The following is a 20,678-nucleotide window of genomic DNA, read 5'->3' as shown; positions in this document are numbered from 1 at the left end:
CCCAGATAGGATAGAATGGGATAATGCAGGATTTCACCACCCTACTAAGAACAGCTTGCAATTAAAACTTATGAATTATTTACGAAATTTTCCATTGAATATTTTCAGACCACAGGTGCCTGAGGGTAACTGAAACTGGGGAAAGTTCAAGGTAGATAAGGAGGGAGAACAGTACAGTGACAGGATTTGCTAATGTTTCATTGGTCACTGTCACAAACTTAACATGCTGTGGGGACCAACACAAAACCACAAGACACTATTTCCAAACATTTTTATTTTGAATTATATGTACTTAATGACAGGTGAACCCATACTTTGGGGTCCTCTAACCACATAAGTTTGGTATAATTTTAAAATGAAACTTGTACTTCAAAAAAACACAATTCGTTTCAAATTTTGTTTTAATATCTAGCTTTCAAGCAAATTAATTTTAATGCATCATTTTATAATCAAATGTCACTAACATTTAATATAATTTTAATATAATATTGAATACTTCCCTATGGAATTTTCCTTTTATATTTTTTCCTTTCTAAAGGAGATTTATACTTTTAATGGTATTAGTGCCACTAATACTTTAGAATAAAAACATCAATTAGAATAAAAAACACATTAATTTAGGGAAAGTTTAGCTAAAATCACCAAAGTAATAGATATTTTTAATCTAATTGCTCATAAAATTACTTTCAAATTTCAAATGAATAATTTTGTATGCTAGTCTGGGATTGAAAAAAAATTTAAAATAATAGAATTTGGTATTTCTTGCCTGAGTATCTAGATCAAGGATTCAGAAATGAGATACAATAAAGAATAGTAAGATTTTAAAGCTAAGAAATACACAGAATATAAAGATCATAAAGGTACTTAATATTTATTATATCTTGAACTTTATTACTTAATGAAACAGTTTCTAGAGATGGCTTTCAATTACTTTTTATTAACTGCTTCCAGAAAACGTAACAGGTGCAGGAATAGATTGATAACATCCAAGTAGAGGCTGATGGCAGCTAACACATACTCTTCAGGTGATAGTTTATGCATCAGAGAGTGGGTGTCATAGATGATGAATCCACAGAAAAGAAGGGCTCCAACAGCAGCCAAGACCAACTCCATTGTCTCACTATTAAAAAATGACTGTAGACAAGAGATTAAAGAAATATGTTTTTATTTGAGAACAGTATTAAGAGCACTTAAGTTACCTCCCCCAATGATCTGTTACATACATATTAAATAATGATATATACAACTTTATATACACAGGCTAAAAGTACAAAAAGGCAAGTCAGGTCCAAGCTTGCTTCTGTTGGATGGAAAGATGACTAGATTAATGGATAGATAGTTTCCTTTCAATTAAATTACCCATTTGATTTGAACAGTAGTATTCCAAATATAAATTATTTTGAAATATATTTCTTTTTCAGAATTAAATGTGTTACTTAGAGGCTGGCATTTTTCTATATAACTTTTTCTTTCAGTCATAACAGTGATCAACATAAGAACTTGAGTTTTTAAAAAGAGTATAGTACAAATATTCTATATACAAATGTCACAGACAGTTATAATAAGTGTTCTACCATAAGAGTATCTGTTACCCTTTTGATCTTATTTATATGCTGTGACCAGTATTATAGTTCAAGTTAACCATTCTAATACAACTTACCTTCAAGATTCCTGACAAGCATAAAATCCACAAAACAGCAAACAGTCTATAAAACCAAAATTTTAATAATTTAGAATATACTTCCTTACCAAAACTTTCTAATTCAGAGATTTATCAAAGCTATATGAACAAATGTACAGAACTGCATTTTTAAAACAATAGCAAGTTATTCTGTGAATATATCAAAGTTCACAATGTACTTTCTTTCTTATATATGAAAGAACTTAACATATATATGCAAATTTGCCACTGCTACAGTTTTACAAGTTACCATTCAATTGTTTAAAATAAAGTATCTTTATATGAAAAAAAAGAAGTCAGTCCTTGGTTATCAAGTATGAGAGGTCAGTGTTCTGTTATCAAATATGAGACATACCTTCCTCCAGGGACCTCAATGTACACACAATAAATGGGTTATTTAAATTCATAGGCTCTGTTTTATAAGTTTCTGGTAGAACTTGAACCTCAGGGTTTATAATTTGTGAAACTATTCTCTGTAAAGACAGTACTATGTAAAGACTTAAAAGTCATATCTTGCAAATACATTCTAAGTCATTGTTATATCTCATTAAACATTTAAAAACCAAACAGCAAACTCTCTGTGAATATAGGTAAGATGTGGTAAGAAATGCCATATACATAGTGCTGATTTCACTGACAAAAATAAATTCCATCCTCTTTTCTCCCAACAAAAAGCACAAAATAAGAAAGAGCACACAATAGTTAATATACTGGTAAACTGGCTCTCTGGGGGAAAAAAACAAGTCAAAGTTTGTAGCAATTCCTGATTTTTTTTTTTAATGTAAATACCTCCACCAGGCCTATATTTAAGCTTCCAACAATTTAACATAACTTGCAAGATTCTTGAAAGCTCGTAGTCAGCTGCAGCACACCAATGACAAGTTTGTATAAGTATCATATGTAGTTCTGAGATTTAATTTCTTTTGTGGCAAAATTACTACAGTATTAATAATGATGTTGTAAAACCATGAGAGCTATGAGTCAATATATGAAGCAATGCCACCACTGCCTGCTACCACTGTACATTTATACTGTTAACAAATACTTCTTGAGTCTCTACTATAAGTAGCCAATAAGCCTTTCTGAAAAATATTTTTTCGAAGCAGTTGTTTTTGCTCAGACTTTATATGTTGGCCTGAGACAACCATCTTGGTTTTGGAGCTTCACAATAACTAGTGCCATTAAATTTTGCTTAAAATGATATAAAATTCCACTTTTAAGTATTTGGTATACTGGTGAAAATATAATTATTGGGGCCAGCACTGTGGCGCAATGGGTTAACACCCTGGCCTGAAGCACCGGCATCCCAAATGGGTGCTGGTTCAAGACCAGGCTGCTCCACTTCCAATCCAGCTCTCTGCTATGGCCTGGGAAAGCAGTAGAAGATGGCCCAAGTCCTTAAGCCCCTGCATCTGCATGGGAGATCTGGAGGAAGCTCCTGGCTCCTGGCTTCAGATTGGTGCAGCTCTGATCACTACAGCCAGTTGGGAAGTGAACCATCAGATGGAAGACCTCTCTCTCTCTCTCTGCCTCTCCTCTCTCTGTGTAACTCTTTAAAATAAATAAATCTTAAAAAATATAATTATTATTAGGATTTTGCTAGGGAATCATTACATGTCAATATTCAATAACTTAAGGTAGTAAATGCATTACAATGGTGAATTGGGCTATATCCAATGAGCAGTAGTGACATGTTTATAGGTTTTAATAATGCCATGATCAATTTTATATCACCTAGTTGCTTTGTGGATAACAGAGTAGAAACTGGTAGGACTAGAGATGGAGAACTTGTTTGTACTAACACAGGTAAGAAGTTTTAGAGGGTTTTGCTTCCAGTATTATAGCAAACAAGGTTATTAAGACCATTTACTGGCACTCCCCCCCCAAAAAAAAATTAAAATTATGGATTAAAAAGAAAATAATATTTCTTTTAAAAAAAGATTATTTGAAAGGCAGAGTGACACACAGAGAAATTTTCCATCTGCTGGTTTACTCCTCAAATAGCCCCAAAGTCCAGGGTTTGGCCAGGACAAAGCCAGGATTCAGAACTCCATCTGGGTCTCCCATATGGGTGGCAGGGGCTCAAGGACTTGGGCCATACTCCAGTGCCTTTCCAGCACATTGGCAGGGTGCTGGATCAGAAGCAGTGTAGCCAGGACTCGAACCAGCACTCCAATTTGGGATGCATGCTGGCATCGCAAGTGGTAGACTGCACCCCAATGCCAACCAAAGAATATCTTCTTTTTTTAAATTTATTTTTATTTTTTACAGGCAGAGTGGACAGTGAGAGAGAGAGAGACAGAGAGAAAGGTCTTCCTTTGCCGTTGGTTCACCCGCCAATGGCTGCCGCGGCCAGCGCACCGCGCGGATCCGAAGCCAGGAGCCAGGTGCTTCTCCTAGTCTCCCATGCAGGTGCAGGGCCCAAGAACTTGAGCCATCCTCCACTGCACTCCCGGGCCACAGCAGAGAGCTGGCCTGGAAGAGGGGCAACTGGGACAGAATCCGGCGCCCCAACCGGGACTAGAACCTGGTGTGCCGGCACTACAGGCGGAGGATTAGCCTATTGAGCTGTGGCGCTGGCCCAAGAATATCTTCTTAAAACCATCAAATAACTGCTAAGAATCATCAAGCTAAAATCTACATAAAAGCAGAACCCAAAGTAATACCATGGTATGGTAGCTGGATTTGCCTAAAACCTATCAGCTTAATGTTTGGGCAAGCCATATATCATCTCCTATCCCCACCCAGGAACTACAAGGCAAGTTATCAAAGCAAGGGGAGAAGAAAACACCCCTGGGAAATTGTTACTGCAAACTTTCCCTTTACAGATTTGTTGTTCAAATTCATAATGCCTAGGCAGTTGAGAAACATCTTTGGTCATGTATTTTAAGTGGATGTAATTGAATAGTTTCCCCAGCTGCTGGTCACTCAATATAAGAACGCACCTTCAACCTAGGCCTCAAGAAATTCAACAAATAAATTTTTGAAGAATAATTGTAGGGGCCGGTGTTGTGGCATAGCAGCAGGTAAAGCTGCTGCCTGTGATGCCTGCATCCCATATGGGCACTGATTGGAGTCCCAGCAGCTCCACGACCAGTCCAGCTCCTTGCTAATGTACCTGGGAAAGTGTGGAGGATGGCCCAAGTGTTTGGGCCCCTGCACTCATGTGAAAGACTTATATGAAGCACCTGGCTCTGGCTTTGGTCTAACCTAGCCATTGAGGCCATCTGAGGAGTGAAACAGTGGATGGAAGATCTCTCTCTCTCTCTCCCACTCTCTCTCTGTAACTGTGCCTTTCAAATAAATAAATAAAAACATCTTTTTTAAAAAGAATAATTATATAGTCAAGAATATCCAAGCATACAAGGAAAAATATCACAAGAATTAATCAGAAACAACAGACACAGATATATTGATCTCAGAAATATTCAGATCTATATATGGTAATTGCAATTACCAGTTGTGTAAATAAATATAAATTAATTATGAAGAGGCTGAAATATAGGAGAGGCTGTTTACCAGAACAGGATTTTAAAAGACATACTGGAATGGATGGGAGGGGAGCAGTTGGAGACTGGGATGAGAAAACAGAGCAAACTTTTCACTATACATACCACACAATTACATAGGTAACATCTCTTCAAGAAAAGGGGAAAAAGTCTCTCCCAAATCAAACTCCACTCTAATAAAACTAAGCAGCACAATACTAACAATAGTGTTGGTTGATCAACTATATTTATCTTGTAACCTGAAATATCAAAAGGGGAAAAAAATGGGGAGAGGGAGTTGCAAGAGTAGGCTTTTGTTAATATTTACTATTAAAACAGGAAGAACAGAAAATGCTTGGGTGATTATGTGCCAGCAAGAAGCCAGTGTGAGCTTAGCAAAGAGTCCACATGGTCACCAAGGGAGGGCAACACAGTGCCATTCTCCTAATATGAAAAGACCATTCCCTACATTTGTTTGAAGGAAGATAGATGTTAACCTAGATGTATGAAAAGGTTTTAAAGTTCATGCAGGCATTTCCAATGTCTGGGCCTATTTCATTGTTTACAAAGATGTGGATGAAGTCTTGGTAACAAGACCAAAATAATTTTGTTAAATTAATAAAGCATATAAGCCTTGCCTCTCAAGAAAGCTGTTGTCTTTTCCTTTCTTAATTTTTTTACATTCACTTGCTTTTATTATACAAGGGAAGCAAATGACACAAAACCACTTTCCATGTCCTTGTATGAGCTGGAAGTTTAGGGCCTTGACTTAGTATTCAGAGAATGATTTCTTTTTACCTTCTATTTGGAAAGGTAGTATTCAAAGCTAACAGTATAGCACTTTTCTCAAAATTGCCCATAATATTAAAGATTTACATTATATCCAAGAATATATAACTTACCCTGCTCCAAATTTGCTGAAATCTCTCTTAGATTGTAGAGTATATGCAGTCAAACCAAGAAATACTGCAGTAGTCAGTATAAAGGCTTGCAGAATAACATATACATCATAGAAAGTAACTATAAAATTAAAACACTGATTAAAATCCATATAAACACTCTAAAACAGCTTTTTCTAGTGCTTATAGAAATGATTTGTTTTCTTCTCTACAACATACGAATAAAATAATTATGAAAAAGCCCTTATCTAACTTGAATATGAGTAATAGAATAAAACCATATCTTTAATGCAATAAACAAGTTCCAAAAATTCATTCATACAAAATAAGGGGGTTGCATGACTATGAAGTTAGTGAAATAACTAGAGGTAGCTGGTTAGGAGTTTTAGGGATCTGATAGAGTGACTCATTTATTTCTGTCTCAACTACAGTTGAGACATCTGTGGGGATTTTCCATTATAGTTTAAAAATCAGTAGCCATTGGGGCCCGCGCTGTGGCGTAACGGGTAAAGCTGCCACCTGCAGTGCCAGCATCCTATATGGACACTGGTTCAAGACGTGGCTGCTCCACTTCCAATCCAGCTCTCTGCTATGGCCTGGGAAAGCAGTAGGAAATGGCCCAAGTCCTTGGGCTTCTGCACCCGTGTGGGAGACCTGGAAGAAGCTCCTGGCTTCTGCCTTTGGATCGGCATGGCTCCAGCTGTTGCGGCCAACTGGGGAGTGAACCAGCGGATGGAAGACCTTTCTCTCTCTCTCTTTCTCTCTGCCTCTCCTTCTCTCTCTGTATAACTCTGCCTTTCAAATAAATAACTAAATCTTTAAAAAAAATCAGTAGGCTGGATTCTAAGTCCTCTAGTTGGCTGGGAATTCCTAGAGAGCACCAATTCTAGCAATCAGCTAGTAGGTTGTACCCAATTCATCAAGCCAATCCAAGGCAAAATTTGGGCTGTTTGGGATTGCCTCCTAATCATACTTTACAGAGAACAGAAACAAACTGTGGGCTTTGCTGGATGTGTAGCAGTTTCTCTTCTGTAATTTTAGAATAACCATCAGATTTACCATAACTATTATAAGAGAAATGCTTAACATTTTTTTTTTTTTTTGACAGGCAGAGTGGATAGTGAGAGAGAGAGAGACAGAGAGAAGGTCTTCCTTTTTGCCGTTGGTTCACCCTCCAATGGCTGCTGCGGCCAGCGCACCACGCTGATCCGAAGCCAGGAGCCAGGTGCTTCTCCTGGTCTCCAATGCGGGTGCAGGGCCCAAGGACTTGGGCCATCCTCCACTGCCTTCCCAGGCCATAGCAGAGAGCTGGCCTGGAAGAGGGGCAACCTGGATAGAATCCAGCGCCCCAACCGGGACTAGAACCCGGTGTGCCGGCGCCTCAAGGCAGAGGATTAGCCTGTTGAGCCACGGCGCCGGCCAGAAATGCTTAACATTTTAACAGAATGCTAAATTTTAACCTGTTTAAAGGAGGTTCAGTAATTTTTAATTTTCAAGGATGAAATATCCACATTATTTGTAGTCCTAAATGCTACATTGTTGGGCTTTTTTGCATTTATGCCATTATGGGATTAAGAAGGTGAACATGGAAAAGATACATGAAATCAATTTTGCTTATAAGATGGAAAAGATTGTATAATTAATAAAGACAATAATGTTCTCAGATCACCTTATCTATGTATTTCAACCCCTAGTTCCAATAATCTTGAAATTCATCTCTCCTACATTCCTTATACATGGTGAGGGGAGTGGAAGAGGGATAAGATAGATTTGATAACATTAATAGATTATATTAACACCAAGTAAAAGATAATACCTGCTGTCTACATTAAAAAGCTTTAATCATTTATTTTAGTATATATTACTAATTATATTGTCTTTCTTTTAAAAAGATAGGTATAGATTCAATGACATAGAGGTACAAATTCAACAAAAAATTATGACAAAACAGGCAGGGATAATTATATTAACCATAGTACTAACAGTTTGCTATTATTGACAGTCATAGTTAACTTTTTTGGTAGCTAAAATTAACCATTTTAAGACAATCAGAATGTTTGCTGTTAATTTATTGAAGTTTCTTACTTGAGGCATTACATAGCATATCAAGTAATAAGAGACAGCTGGCCTTCGAATACATATTTCAAGTACATATTTAACATGAGATAAAGAAACAGAAATTACCACTATTTTCTGTCATATCATTTAGTAAAATAAGAGGAGACAGAATGAAAGCATGGTTTAATGCAGGTGATTTTTAAAGGAGTAAGTTCATATGATGAAAGTACATGGCTCAAAACACAGCTCATGTAAGATCCCTTTAAATTTGGGAGATTAGCTATGGTTGTCTTATTTTCATAAATGGGAAACATAAATGAAATATTATTCTCCTTTCCTTTTGTTTCCCTTAAACTTTTCTACTTACTCTAAGCTCACTGAACTATGTAGAGGACAAATATTTGACTTATGTTTATACTTTAGGAATTCTTCATCCTATACTATGTTTTTGAAATATGACATCCCATGATGTTAAATCTTAAGCCCAGATACTTTTTTACTAAAAAGATTTATCTACATTATAACATAGAGAAGTGAAATTATGGCTTACCAGCAATGCCCACAGTCAGAGCTTCCAACAGTGTCTAAGAAACAGAATCTGAAATTAATGCATGTAAAATTTACATGTACACTTTCTAATTTTTAGCAGTCCAATATGATCCCTTATGGACAATCTCATTTTAGATTCAGAGGAGGCCTGTGAATTATATGGGACAGTTATTAAGCTCACCATAATGAAAATAAGACCTGTTTATTGGGCAAGAATATGTGGATCCTAATTGTGATTCTATCACTCTTTAAGCCTTAATCAGATTTGTAACAGGAAGATTATGGAAAAAATATAAAAAATTGTTTTTCTCTGTAATAGAAATAAAAATATTATTTTATAAATCATGTACACATTTAGAAAAACCTCAATATCTCATACAAACATAGGGAGAATAAAAATATTTAGGTGGTACTTTGCTGGGATGGAGTCTTGAAACTGTCTCCCAATATTCATTCTCTTCCCCATAGCAAAATTTTAGCTGGCCATGTGGCTGTTAAGATTAAATTTTTACATAGTTTAGCCTCTCTTGGAAGTACATCTGACCATATGACTATATTCTAGCCAACTTAAGGTGAGTAAAGAGGAGTACTGTGTTCCAGACTGTATTCTAAAGCAAAAAGCTTTCTCTCTCTCTCATTTTCTCTCTCTCTCTCTCTCTCCTCCTCCCTCCCTCCCCTCTCTCCTCTCTCTCTCTCTTGAAATGCCTGAACCATTGCAGAAGACTGGGCCCTTGACAGTTTCACTTGGGAGTACTTGGGAGCCAACAGTGGGTCACATAAAAATTAAAGTTGGAAAAGAGAACACAATGAGTAAGTACAGTGTGAGGTAGAAAAGAGGTATAACAGAACAAGGGAAGGGAGACCACAAATCCTGCCTCTAAATTTCCTACAACAGCGTCATTTCTAGAACTTTCTTGCAGTTCCTCTTCTTGAGGCCTGATGAGTTTGAGGATGGGTTCTGAAGTTCGTACATCCTTAAACTCTCTTTATTTGAAATAACTTGGGTTGTACTGACAACTTTAATAACAAAAGAGCTTAAAATTTAATTGAATAATTGCTCTTTATAATAGTTGAAACTTCCAAAGACATGAGCTTTTCTTTCATAAAATAAACACAAACTCATTATCAGAATTCACAAATTTCTTTAGTTGAAAGCATTTTAATCTGATCAACAGCTTTTTCACTTATTTGATTACAGATAATTCTTATCAGTTTCAAATGTTTTGAACTAAAATTTTAGGTCAGCACACAAAGTCATAATGGATTTAAGAAGAGACAAAATAATTTTAAAAATACTGGCTGGCGCCATGGCTCAACAGGCTAATCCTCCGCCTTGCGGCACTGGCACACCGGGTTCTAGTCCAGGTTGGGGCGCCGGATTCTGTCCCGGTTGCCCCTCTTCCAGGCCAGCTCTCTGCTGTGGCCCGGGAGTGCAGTGGAGGATGGCCCAAGTTCTTGGGCCCTGCACCCCATGGGAGACCAGGAGAAGCACCTGGCTCCTGGCTTTGGATCAGCGTGGCGTGCTGGCCGCAGCACGCCAGCCACGGCGGCCATTGGAGGGTGAACCAACAGCAAAGGAAGACCTTTCTCTCTCTCTCTCACTGTCCACTCTGCCTGTCAAAAAAAAAAAAAAAAAAAAAAAAAATACACAACTTGCCTTACCCACTCATGCTGGTCATAGTCTAAGACTGAGTTTTTAGAGGTAGTAGGTTTTAATTTTAACAAAATTAGAAGAGGAAAGTTTCACAAGGATTATCTACTTAATATTATCATTTTACAAGTGAGAAAACTTAGATACAGAAAGGCTAAATGCCTTACCAAATGTCATATAATCAAACAGTGGGAAAGCCAGCTCATCTAATGCCACTTCAAGATTTTTTTCTACTATATCCTAATATTAACTAAATACCTTTGAAACTTACAAGCAATTTAAAATCCTAAAAGACTACAAAATTATAAGTAATTTCCTAAAATACTCTAATAGGAAAAAATGTTAATTTTGTTGTCATTTCATTAAATATGCATTCAGTTAAATAAATACATGTAAAACTCAGAAATAAATGTTAAAGGAAAAGACATTTGTCAAAATACTCACAAATCCAAAAAGAAGGTACAGGTTTAGGGGATGCTTATGTCTGTTTAAAGTCAATGCAAAAATGAAACCCAAAGATCCAAGAGCAAACACCAAAATTAAGGCAGGACTGAAAGACATAATATTAAAAATATTTCAAGTTTAAAGATAGCATGAATCACATTACCCAACTTAATAAAATTTACCTATTCTACGTGAATATGAAAGTACAGGAAAAAAATGACCTATACCAAACTGAAAATAAATTACTTTTACACTGGAAAATTGGTATGAGGTAGGGAGGAAGAGCAGCAGGACAGAGCAAGCAGCCCACAATGAATAAAGGTTTTTTACTTTATAAGCTTCTACCAATTTGAGTAATGTTTGAAATTAGCATACTACTGCTATTAGCATACTATTTTTATAATTAAAATACAATAAAGAAATTAAATAATACTACATTTTTAGGGTATTTACCATATGGTTATACTTCAAATTAAAGACTTACTCCAAATAGCAAACTATTAATTTAAGACTCCCTTTTCATAGGAGTGAAAGGGGGAGTAAGAAGATAAATTTTCTATATCTAAGAAAATATTCATTCTTTACTTTTCCTTTTCTTTAGAATAAAGAAACTATTATTTTTAGCTGTGGAAATAATTATGTTGGAGGTGATTATCTTCAATAGGCATGAATCAATTAGAGCTCTTGAAAATTTCTTGATGAAATTATCCTAGTCATAAACCCAAACTAAAATTAACTCACAGTTTCTAAGTACATTTATTTTTTGAGGATGTCTTCAGCTTTCGAACAGGACATAATTTATAAAACTTCATGGAGTAAACTCTTAATACTTTTCCAGGAGTTGAACAGTTGAAAGGTAAATACTATGTTGTGAAACATTTTTCTTCATCAAAAACAAAACTAACCTGACTTTTAAGAGTTATATAATGAAGCATTTTTACATTTTAACCTCAAAAGTTAATAGAAAAAATGAACTTTCTTTATGATATGCCTTTCTGATGACACACTTACCTTGCATGAACAAATACCCGTATAGATTCACAGTATAAAAAGATTGCAGAGGTCACTGTAGTTAAGAGAACTTGCAGGGAAAGGATGCTGTAGACTTTTCTTAGAAAGGCTAAAAGAGAAAAAATTACATGTGACTATATTATTTAGCATTTATCTTAGAACAGCAAAATGAAATTTCTTAGTCCCTATAAGGTGATTTTCATTAAAACCAGAAAAAAAGCTTCCAAAGTAATTTAAAACATTGTAAGGAATCTAATCCTCCAAAAGCATGAGCTTAAACAGATTAACTTGATGGGGCAAAAGGTAAATGTTTTCATCAGAATAAAAGGAAAGTATTAAATATCTACTTATACACAAGAACATACAACAAAGCAAAAGATAAAAAACATAACATTTTAAAGAAATTATTGTATCTTCAATCTGAAAGGCAGAAATAGAAAGCATTCAATTATTTTATTGATCTGAGAAAGAGAGAGACAGATAGGCAGATACAGAGAGATTTCCCAACTGCTAGTTCAGTCTCCAAAGGCCTGCAACAGCCAGTGCTGGGCATCCTGAAGCTGGGGGCCTGGAACCAATTGACATCTCAACTGCTACCTCCTGGGGTACACATTAGTAAGCAGCTGGAATTAGGAGTGGAGCTAGAACTCAAACCAGGCATTCCAATATAAGATGCATCTTAACCACTTTGCCAAACACATACCCCTAAATATTTTTTAAAGTCTTAATTTCCATAGCAGTAAAAATGTTCCCCCAAAATGAAACTTATCCTTAAAAGGCAAATAACATTTTTACTTATCTATTTTTATTTCTCATTTATAGTACCTGTTTCTCCAGTTTCTATCCAATAAAAAATTTTTCCTTTCAGATTTTTTTTAAATAAATCTTTTTTTAAAAAAAGATTTATTTATTTTATTTGAAAGTCAGAGTTACACAGAGAGAGAAGGAGAGGCAGAGAGAGAGGGAGAGAGAGAGAGAGAGGTCTTCCATTGGCTGGTTCATTCCCCAGTTGGCCGCAATGGCCAGAGCTGTGCTGATCCGAACCCAGGAGCCAGGAGCTTCTTCCGAGTCTCCCATAACAGGTGCAGGGGCCCAAGGGCTTGGGCCATCTTCTACTGCTCTCCCAGGCCAAGCAGAGAGCTGGATCGGAAGTGGGGCAACCAGGACTAGAACTGGCGCCCATATGGGATGCCGGCACATCCACAGAGCTGGCCCCATCCTTTCAGAATATTTTATCACCAATATCCAGAAATCAACACCAAGGCTTAATAATTAGACAATACTGATTAAAAGGTTTTCTCATATAAAAAATACAATGACCTTCCAGCAACTCACCACCACCTTCATAAAAAAAAAAAAGTTCCCACTTTCTCCCTGTGTGCACATACTAAGAACACTCCCTTCCCCTCACACTCCTAGCTAACTGCCAGTCATTTCTCAAAACTCAGCCTTTCTCAGTTCCTCGGTCTGGATTAGGTGTTCTTCCTTCATGTTCTCAAGGGACCTTAAACGTACCTCTATCACTTTATGATCGATAAGGCTACTTGGTGTTTACCTCTGTTAGACTACAAAGACTTAATGCTCACTGATAACAATAGGGAACAAGTCTTTTTCATTTCTATTCACTTGGCACCCAGCCTAGTGGATGGCACAGAATAAACACTCATTAAATTTTATCTGCTTTTAAATAAATTTATATTGGACTAACAAAAGGTACCATCCCCCAAATAATATATTTAATAAAGGATTAATATCCAGCATAAATAAGGAAATCCTTCAAGTCAACCAACAATAAAATCAACTTGATTTAAAAATGGATAAAGTAATGAAATATCATCTCATACTCATTTTGATGGCTAATTTAATTTAAAAAAAACATGTTGGCAAAGGTGTGGAGAAACTTGAACCCTTGTGCACTACTGGAAGGAATATAAAATGTACAGCCAGGATGGAAAAAAAGTATGGCAACTTCTTATAAAATTAAAAATAGAATTATCATACAACCCATTAAGTTTACCTCTAGAAACCTATTCAAAAGAATTAAAGCAGGGGGCTGGCACTGTGGCGTAGTGGGCTAAAAGCCTCCATCTGTGGCACCAGCATCCCATGTGGGTGCCAGTTCCATTACCAGCTGCTCCTCTTTCAATCTAGCTCTCTGCTGTGGCCTGGGAGGGCAGTGGAAGATGACCTGAGTGCTTGGGTCCCTACACCTGCATGGGAGACTCTGAGGAAGCTCCTGGCTCCAGGCTTGACAGGCCCAGCTCCAACTGTTGTGGCCATTTGGGGGGTGAACCAGCAGATGGACAACTTTTCTGTCTCTCCCTCTCTTTGTAACTCTACTCTCAAATAAATAAATAAAATCTTTAAAAAATTTAAAAGCAGATCTTGAAGAGAGATTTGCACACTTATATTCACTAAGAGACCCAAGCCATGCAAATCTCCACCAATAGATGAATGTATAAACAAAATCTGGCATATACACAGAATGTGATTTTATTCAGCCTTAAATAGGAAATTCTGACACATGCTACAATGTGGATGCAACTTGAAACTAATTGGAATAAACCAGTCACAAAAGAAACAAATAATTGATTCCACTTGTATCTTGAGAAGTCAAATTCATAGAGACAGAAAGTAGGGCCTGGGAGAGGAGAGAATGAATTTATTATCAAATGGGTATAGAATTTGACTTTTGCAAAATGAAAAAGTTCTGGAGAGAGGCAGGCATTTCCAGGCCCAGCAGTTAAGACACCTGCATCCTACATCATAGAGTGTATGGGTTTGAGTCCCAGATCAATTCTAACTTCCTGCTAATGTACAACTTGGGAGGTGATGAATCAAGTTGCTGTTTCTGTCACCCATATAGAAGACCCAGAGTTCCCAGCTCCTGGCTTCAACCTGGCCCAGGCCTGGCTCTTGTGGTCATCTGGGGAGGGAATCAGCAGGTGAAGGATCTCTCTCTCTCTAACTCTGCCTTTCAAATAAATAAAATAAATCTTTAAAGAATGGTTAAAATGGTACATTTTATGTTACATATATTTTATCTCCATTAAACATTTCTGTAAGTGCTTGCTTCGGCAGCACATAAACTAAAAATGGAACGAAAAAATTCTTTATAAAAGAAGCTGAGCTCACTCGCCAAAATAATTGCAAAATTCAATTCCAATAATATTGATAGTAGGCATCAGGATTCTTAATGCATCAGAACTATCTTCATAAGCTTTCCAGAATGAGTTCGAAATGCCTGTAGAGGCTGAAAATCTGGGGAAGCTTCTGTAATCAAAGGGCTGGAATAATTGTATGCGATGATTTCTTCTGCGTATTTTAAATTCACAATCATTTCTGCCCACTGGATACTGCACAGTAATCTAAACATGGAATTCCGACTGGAAGTTTCCAACAGCAGCAAATTCCTCACTAATGCTCAAGCACATTCTACGTCCAATTCCCAAATAGAGAAAACAGTGGACAGGATAGAGCCGGGCTCTGTCCTCACGCGAGCTCACAGCCAGTGCGGGAGACAGGCACGTCCAAAGCAACTTGGAACTCAAAAACATCAGGCGGACCACTCCTGACGTACACGACGATCACGTCCTCCACTTATTTCCAATACAACTGTTTCTCTCAAAGAAGCCAAGCCAAGGGTGCTGACGCCTTCCTCTGCCCCCGCTGCCTTCCCTGAGAGGAACCGGAGCACCGCCGCTCCCCCAGCAGCGCTCTCCCTAGACCCCTGGGGAGGGGAGCGAGCTCTTCCTCCCCGCCCTCGGAGCAGGGCGCTCTTCCCCGATCCCTAGGGGGCACGGAGGGAAGGGGCGGGTAGGGCAGAGCCGACTCTCAGGAGCTGGAAATCCGCCTCCTGAGGCCCAAGGCGCAGCAGGGCGGACGAGGGGCGCCGGGGCGCACGGCGCCGGGGTGCGCGTACCCATCCGGATGTGCACGCTGGCAGAAGCCACGCAGCTGCCGTAGTTGAAGTCATCCTCGATCGAGGAGCGCGGGTAGCGAGGGTCCGGGTCGGCCATGTTGGCAACAGAACCTCCACCCATCCTGGCCGGGCCTGGGAGACCGCACTGACCACAACGGCCTTCAACCCACTTCCGGGATGAGGCAATCCAGCCCAAACTAGCTGAGTTGCCTCGGCGGAGCGAACCCCGAGCTAGTCGATTGCTTTAATTCAGGCCAAGTCATCTAAAGTGAAACTTTTCCCAGATTTTCATCAAGAAGGTTTTAAATCCTCTCAAGGGGAGAGTTGTCAAAAGTGATGGAAGTGATGTCCAATTCATCCAGCCATCCGACAAATATCTCATCCATCCATTTTAATAAAGTATTTTTTATTCTATCATTTTTATTAATTAAAAAAATCGTACACTTGTTGAGCACTATCTATAAACGAGGCTTTATGAATGAAGAAATACTAAATCCTGAAAGGCAAACAGGAGCCCCTCCGGAGAATAGAGTGATTTTCCAAAGCGGCCCGCATCCACAGAGGGGCAGAGCAAAGTGTACGTGGCCAAGAGTGAGGCTGGGAAGATGAACAAAGGCCTGATCACTGCCCGCCAAATGTAGCATACACCGGGGAAATCACGATAAAGAAGCATGGAAGAGGAGATACTGAGTTCATCTAAGAGCTGATGGCGGCAAATACAGTGTCTCAGAGTGAATATTCATGATATTGTCCTTCCTATGCAAAGATGAAGTGTAGACATGTACACACTCATATCATCCCAGGGCCCATGGAAGTTTTTCAGTGCGTTTTCTTTGATCCACCCCCATTACCCAGTCCTCACTTTAACCGCAGCATCCAAAAGACTTGGCAAGTGAAGCGGAATAGTTGTGGAACAGTCTATTCTGGAACTAAACCCTTAAACTTGATGTTATCAGAAGTTCTTTTTGAAAGAACTTATAAATTAATAAAGTTTAATCCTCCACCTCTTAGCAATCACAAAAACTAAATTCCGGATGGATTGTGGATCTAAATATGAAAGGCAAAACAGTAAAACTGGATGAAAATTATAAAGGAAAACATCTCGAAGATTCGAAGGAAGGCAAAGATTTCTGAAATCAGATATAAAATAGCACTTAACCTCAAAAGAAAAGACGGACAAATTAAACTATGTTAAAATTGGGAACTTCCAGTAATCAAAATACCCTGTAAAAGAGTGAAAAGGAAAATAGAGGCAGCGCCGTGGCTCACTAGGCTAATCCTCTGCCTGCGGTGCCAGCACACCAGGTTCCAGTCCTGGTTGGGGTGACGGTTCTGTCCCGGTTGCTCCTCTTCCAGTCCAGCTCTCTGCTGTGGACCGGGAAGGCAGTGGAGGATGGCCCAAGTCCTTGGGCCCTGCACCCACATGGGAGACCAGGAGGAAGCACCTGGCTCCTGGCTTCAGATTGGCGCGTCGTAGTGGCCATTGGAGGGTGAACCAACGGAAAAGGAAGACCTTTCTCTCTGTCTCTCTCTCACTATCCACTCTGCCTGTCAAAAAAAAAAAAAAAAAAAAAGACATTGATAATATCAATTGTTATCATGACTGTGGATTAATTGGAACTAAAATTAGAGCTGGCTTCATAGGCATTTGACCTGTGCTATTGATGAGAACCCTGTACTGAAAAAATCTTACACTTGCTTCAATACTACATATTTTGTCTTTGGATTTGTGTTTTTAAATGAATTCTGCAGGATCAGGAAGCATGACCATGAGAAGAAGAGATACACACAATATGGATGTCCACTGTTCCCTGCCAGTCATTAGCATTTAGCACAGCATTTTGTTGGACCTATAATTCATGGGAGTTAATCTAAACTCAAAACCAGTACAAGATGAACATGTCACATCTACAACTCAGGAAAGGGAGTAGGGAAGTACACTGAGAGCCCCAGGAGGCCAAGCAGTTTTTACAAAGTAGAACTTTCTGTGAATGCAGAAAACAAGGCAGTGCCATCCTGAGAAACAAGAATGACCAAGGAGTACTATCACATCCTCTTTTACCGTGTTCCTTCGTTATATTAGTCAATCACTTATAACAAACATGAAGACAGAGAAGGAAAGGGAAAGATAGGGTGAACAGAGTTGCTTTTCTTTTCAGTCCATCCTCATCCATAAGCTAAAGGTAAAGATGCTGGTTAATGTGCATGTATCAAAAAGTGATATACTGGTGGACATGCGGCGCAAGTAGCTAAGCTTTAGCCTGAGATGCCCATATCTTATACCTGAGTATCTGGGTTTCAGTCCTAGCTTTGTTCCAGATTCCAGCTTCCTGCTGATGTGCACCATGGGATGCACAAGTGATGGCTTACATACTTGGGTACCTGCCACTCATGTGGGAGATCTGGATCATGATCCACACTTCTGGCTTCATCCTGGCCAAGCTGCAGCTGTTACAAGCCATTTAGGAAGTGAGGCAGCAATTGGAAGATCTCTGTCTCTGTCTCTCTGCCTTTGAAATAAGTAAACAATAAATAAGCTTAAACAAAGTGATATAGAATAATGGAGCTAGTTTTTGCAGCTTTTCCACAGTTACTGGAAGAATGAAATATGTATGAACATAAAAGCTATTAAAGTATTGCCTAGTCTTTGGTGATTCAGCACGTGAGTTAAAGTCCCCTTTATATTTGCATTCAAAACTGGCATTCAAGGGGAGGCATTTGTTGCAGTGGTTAAGTCCCTGCCTGAGGTGCCTGTTTCACATATCAGAGTACCCAGGTTTGAGTCCTGGCTCCACTGTTAATTTTGCATTCTGCTAATGCTCACTCTGGAAGGGGCAGGTGATGACTCCCTACTACCCACATGGGAAGCTCAGATTGAGTTTCCAGCTCACAACTTCAGCCTGACCCAGTCTCAGCTGTTATAAGTATTTGGGGAGTCAACTTGTGATGGAAGATCTCTCTGTCCCTGTCTCTGTTAATTTCAAATAAGTGTAAATCAATAAATAAAATCAATAATTTTTTTTTAAATTGACATTGCACAAGGTATAAATCAATGGCACAATTTGTGTTAATAATTTGAAACAATGCTTGTACTTTTATTATTTTTAAAAAAGATTTATTTATTTGAAAGGCAGAGTTACAGAGAGGCAGAGGCAGAGAGAGAAAGGTCTTCCATCCACTGGTTTACTCCTCAAATAGCTGCAAAGGCCAGAGCTGGGCTTCTCTGAAGCCATGAGCTAGGAACTTCCTCACGGTCTCCCACCTGGGTGCAGGGACCCAAGGACTTGGGCCATCTTCTACTGCTTTTCCAGGTCATAGTAGAGAGCTGGATTGGATCAGAGTAGTTGGGACTTGAACTGGCATCCATATGGGATGCTAGCACTGCAGGCAGCTGTACCTGCTATGTCACAGCACATACATAATCTTGTATTTTTTTCTTTACTTGCTTTATGACTTAAAATTGCAAGTAAAAAACATGGCAAGTCAAGTGGTTGTAAAATAAATGAAAAAAGGTTTATATTTTAGTTGGGCTTTTCTCCTGCATTTTGGGCAAGAGTTCCCATATTTTCATTTTGTACTAGGCCCCACAAATTATGTGACTGACCCTGTAGTGGAAATGCGAAAAGGGGCAATTCTTTTGGAAACTGTATGACAGTATCTACCAAAGCTGAACATACACTACAAATTCTACGACTCAGCAATTTTACTCTGAGGTAGAATGCATGCCCAACAGAAATGGGTGTGTATGTTCACAAAAGACACATTCATTAATACACATAGAAGCATTATTTACAATAGCCCCAAACTGGAAAAAAACCAAATGTGCATCATTGGGAAAATGAGTAAATATATTGCAGCATTTTAATGCAATTGTATGATTTATACAATAAAAATGAACAAAGGGTGCAGATGTTTGTCCTAGCAGTTAAGTCATCACTTAGGATGCCCACATCCCATATCTGAGTACTTGGTTTCAAGTCCTAGCTCTGCTCCATGTTCTGCTAATGTACACCCTGGGAGGCAATCGTGAGAGCTAAAGTTGTTGATCTCTACCATCCACAAGGGAAACCTGGACTGTGTTCCCAGCTCCCAGCTTCAGCTTTTGCACATATTTGGTGTGGGAACCAGCAGATAGGTACTCTCTCTGTGTCGCAAATGAATAAATAAACACCTTTAAAAAATGAACAGATTTCTATTATCTGCAACGTGGATGAACCTCACAAACAATGCTAAGCCAAAGAAACCAGACACAAACAAATATACATAATAGGACACCATGTAAGGCTGAAAAGCAAATAAAATTAATTATCAGAAAATTGTTCTTTGGGGAGAAGAAAAGGATGATAATAGGAGGGGGAGCTTAGAAGGACTTCTGAGAGTCTGGAAATTACTGTTTCCTGCTGATTGCATTATCATTACTCTGTATAATGTTTATACTGAGGATTGCTGTACTGCTCTGTATACTGTATTTAATTTTTCAGAATTTTTAAAAGTGAAAAAGAAATGCTGCTTCTCAGTTTAGTTAAGAATGCTAGCTTGTGGTTATAAGCTGTTTACTTACAGACATGAACTCTAATAACTCCCTATCCTGTTGTCTCTCCATTTCTTTTAAAGCTGTAATTTCAAGGAAAGTGCTTTGTAAATGAAGTTACTAAGTTAATGAAATGTTGGTGGTTTTGAGGGCCTATCTGTATGCTTCCTCTTTCTTCCAACCATCTCTTCATCTTTCTCCCCTCCTTTTTATCTAATGTCATCATTCTACAAATCCCAAGATAAAATATCTTCTATCCTCAGACTATAATTCTGTTCTTACCCCTGGATTGATTAGAAAACACATTCTTTTTTGGTTTTTGGATAATAGCATGGATTCCACATTAAAGGCAGTAGAGATCTAAATTGCAACTATTTTTAAAAATGCTTTTTAATTTATTTATAGAGTTGTATCTACATCTCAATTTTAGGGACCAGAGTAGTG

The 20,678-nt window shown here is 38.3% G+C and overlaps 1 protein-coding gene across 1 annotated transcript; it reads right to left on the bottom strand.

Annotated features, from left to right (window-relative positions):
- Positions 1-383: 383 nt before the first annotated feature.
- Positions 384-15,872, bottom strand: TMBIM4 (transmembrane BAX inhibitor motif containing 4). The gene is made up of 7 exons (XM_062203283.1): positions 15,704-15,872; positions 11,782-11,890; positions 10,771-10,876; positions 8,677-8,710; positions 6,072-6,189; positions 1,661-1,706; positions 384-1,134 (listed from the first exon to the last, which is right to left on the bottom strand). Exons 1-7 carry the CDS (start codon positions 15,822-15,824, stop codon positions 928-930), a joined length of 741 nt encoding a protein of 246 aa, XP_062059267.1. The 5' UTR covers positions 15,825-15,872; the 3' UTR covers positions 384-927.
- Positions 15,873-20,678: the final 4,806 nt, after the last annotated feature.

Source organism: Lepus europaeus, chromosome 10 (assembly GCF_033115175.1).
Source record: "Lepus europaeus isolate LE1 chromosome 10, mLepTim1.pri, whole genome shotgun sequence".
NCBI classification, from domain to species: domain Eukaryota; kingdom Metazoa; phylum Chordata; class Mammalia; order Lagomorpha; family Leporidae; genus Lepus; species Lepus europaeus.
This window is presented reverse-complemented; position numbering and strand designations above follow the sequence as displayed.

What these genes read in the sequence shown, in the direction of transcription:
- TMBIM4 (XM_062203283.1), bottom strand. Translation starts at nt 15,824, where the DNA reads ATGGGTGGAGGTTCTGTTGCCAACATGGCCGACCCGGACCCTCGCTAC. An exon ending in TCTGACTGTGGGCATTGCTG is followed by an intron (nt 6,190 to 8,676) that starts GTAAGCCATAAT and finishes TTAATTTTATAG; the next exon opens with TTACTTTCTATGATGTATAT. An exon ending in GCTTGTCAGGAATCTTGAAG is followed by an intron (nt 1,135 to 1,660) that starts GTAAGTTGTATT and finishes TCTTGTCTACAG; the next exon opens with TCATTTTTTAATAGTGAGAC.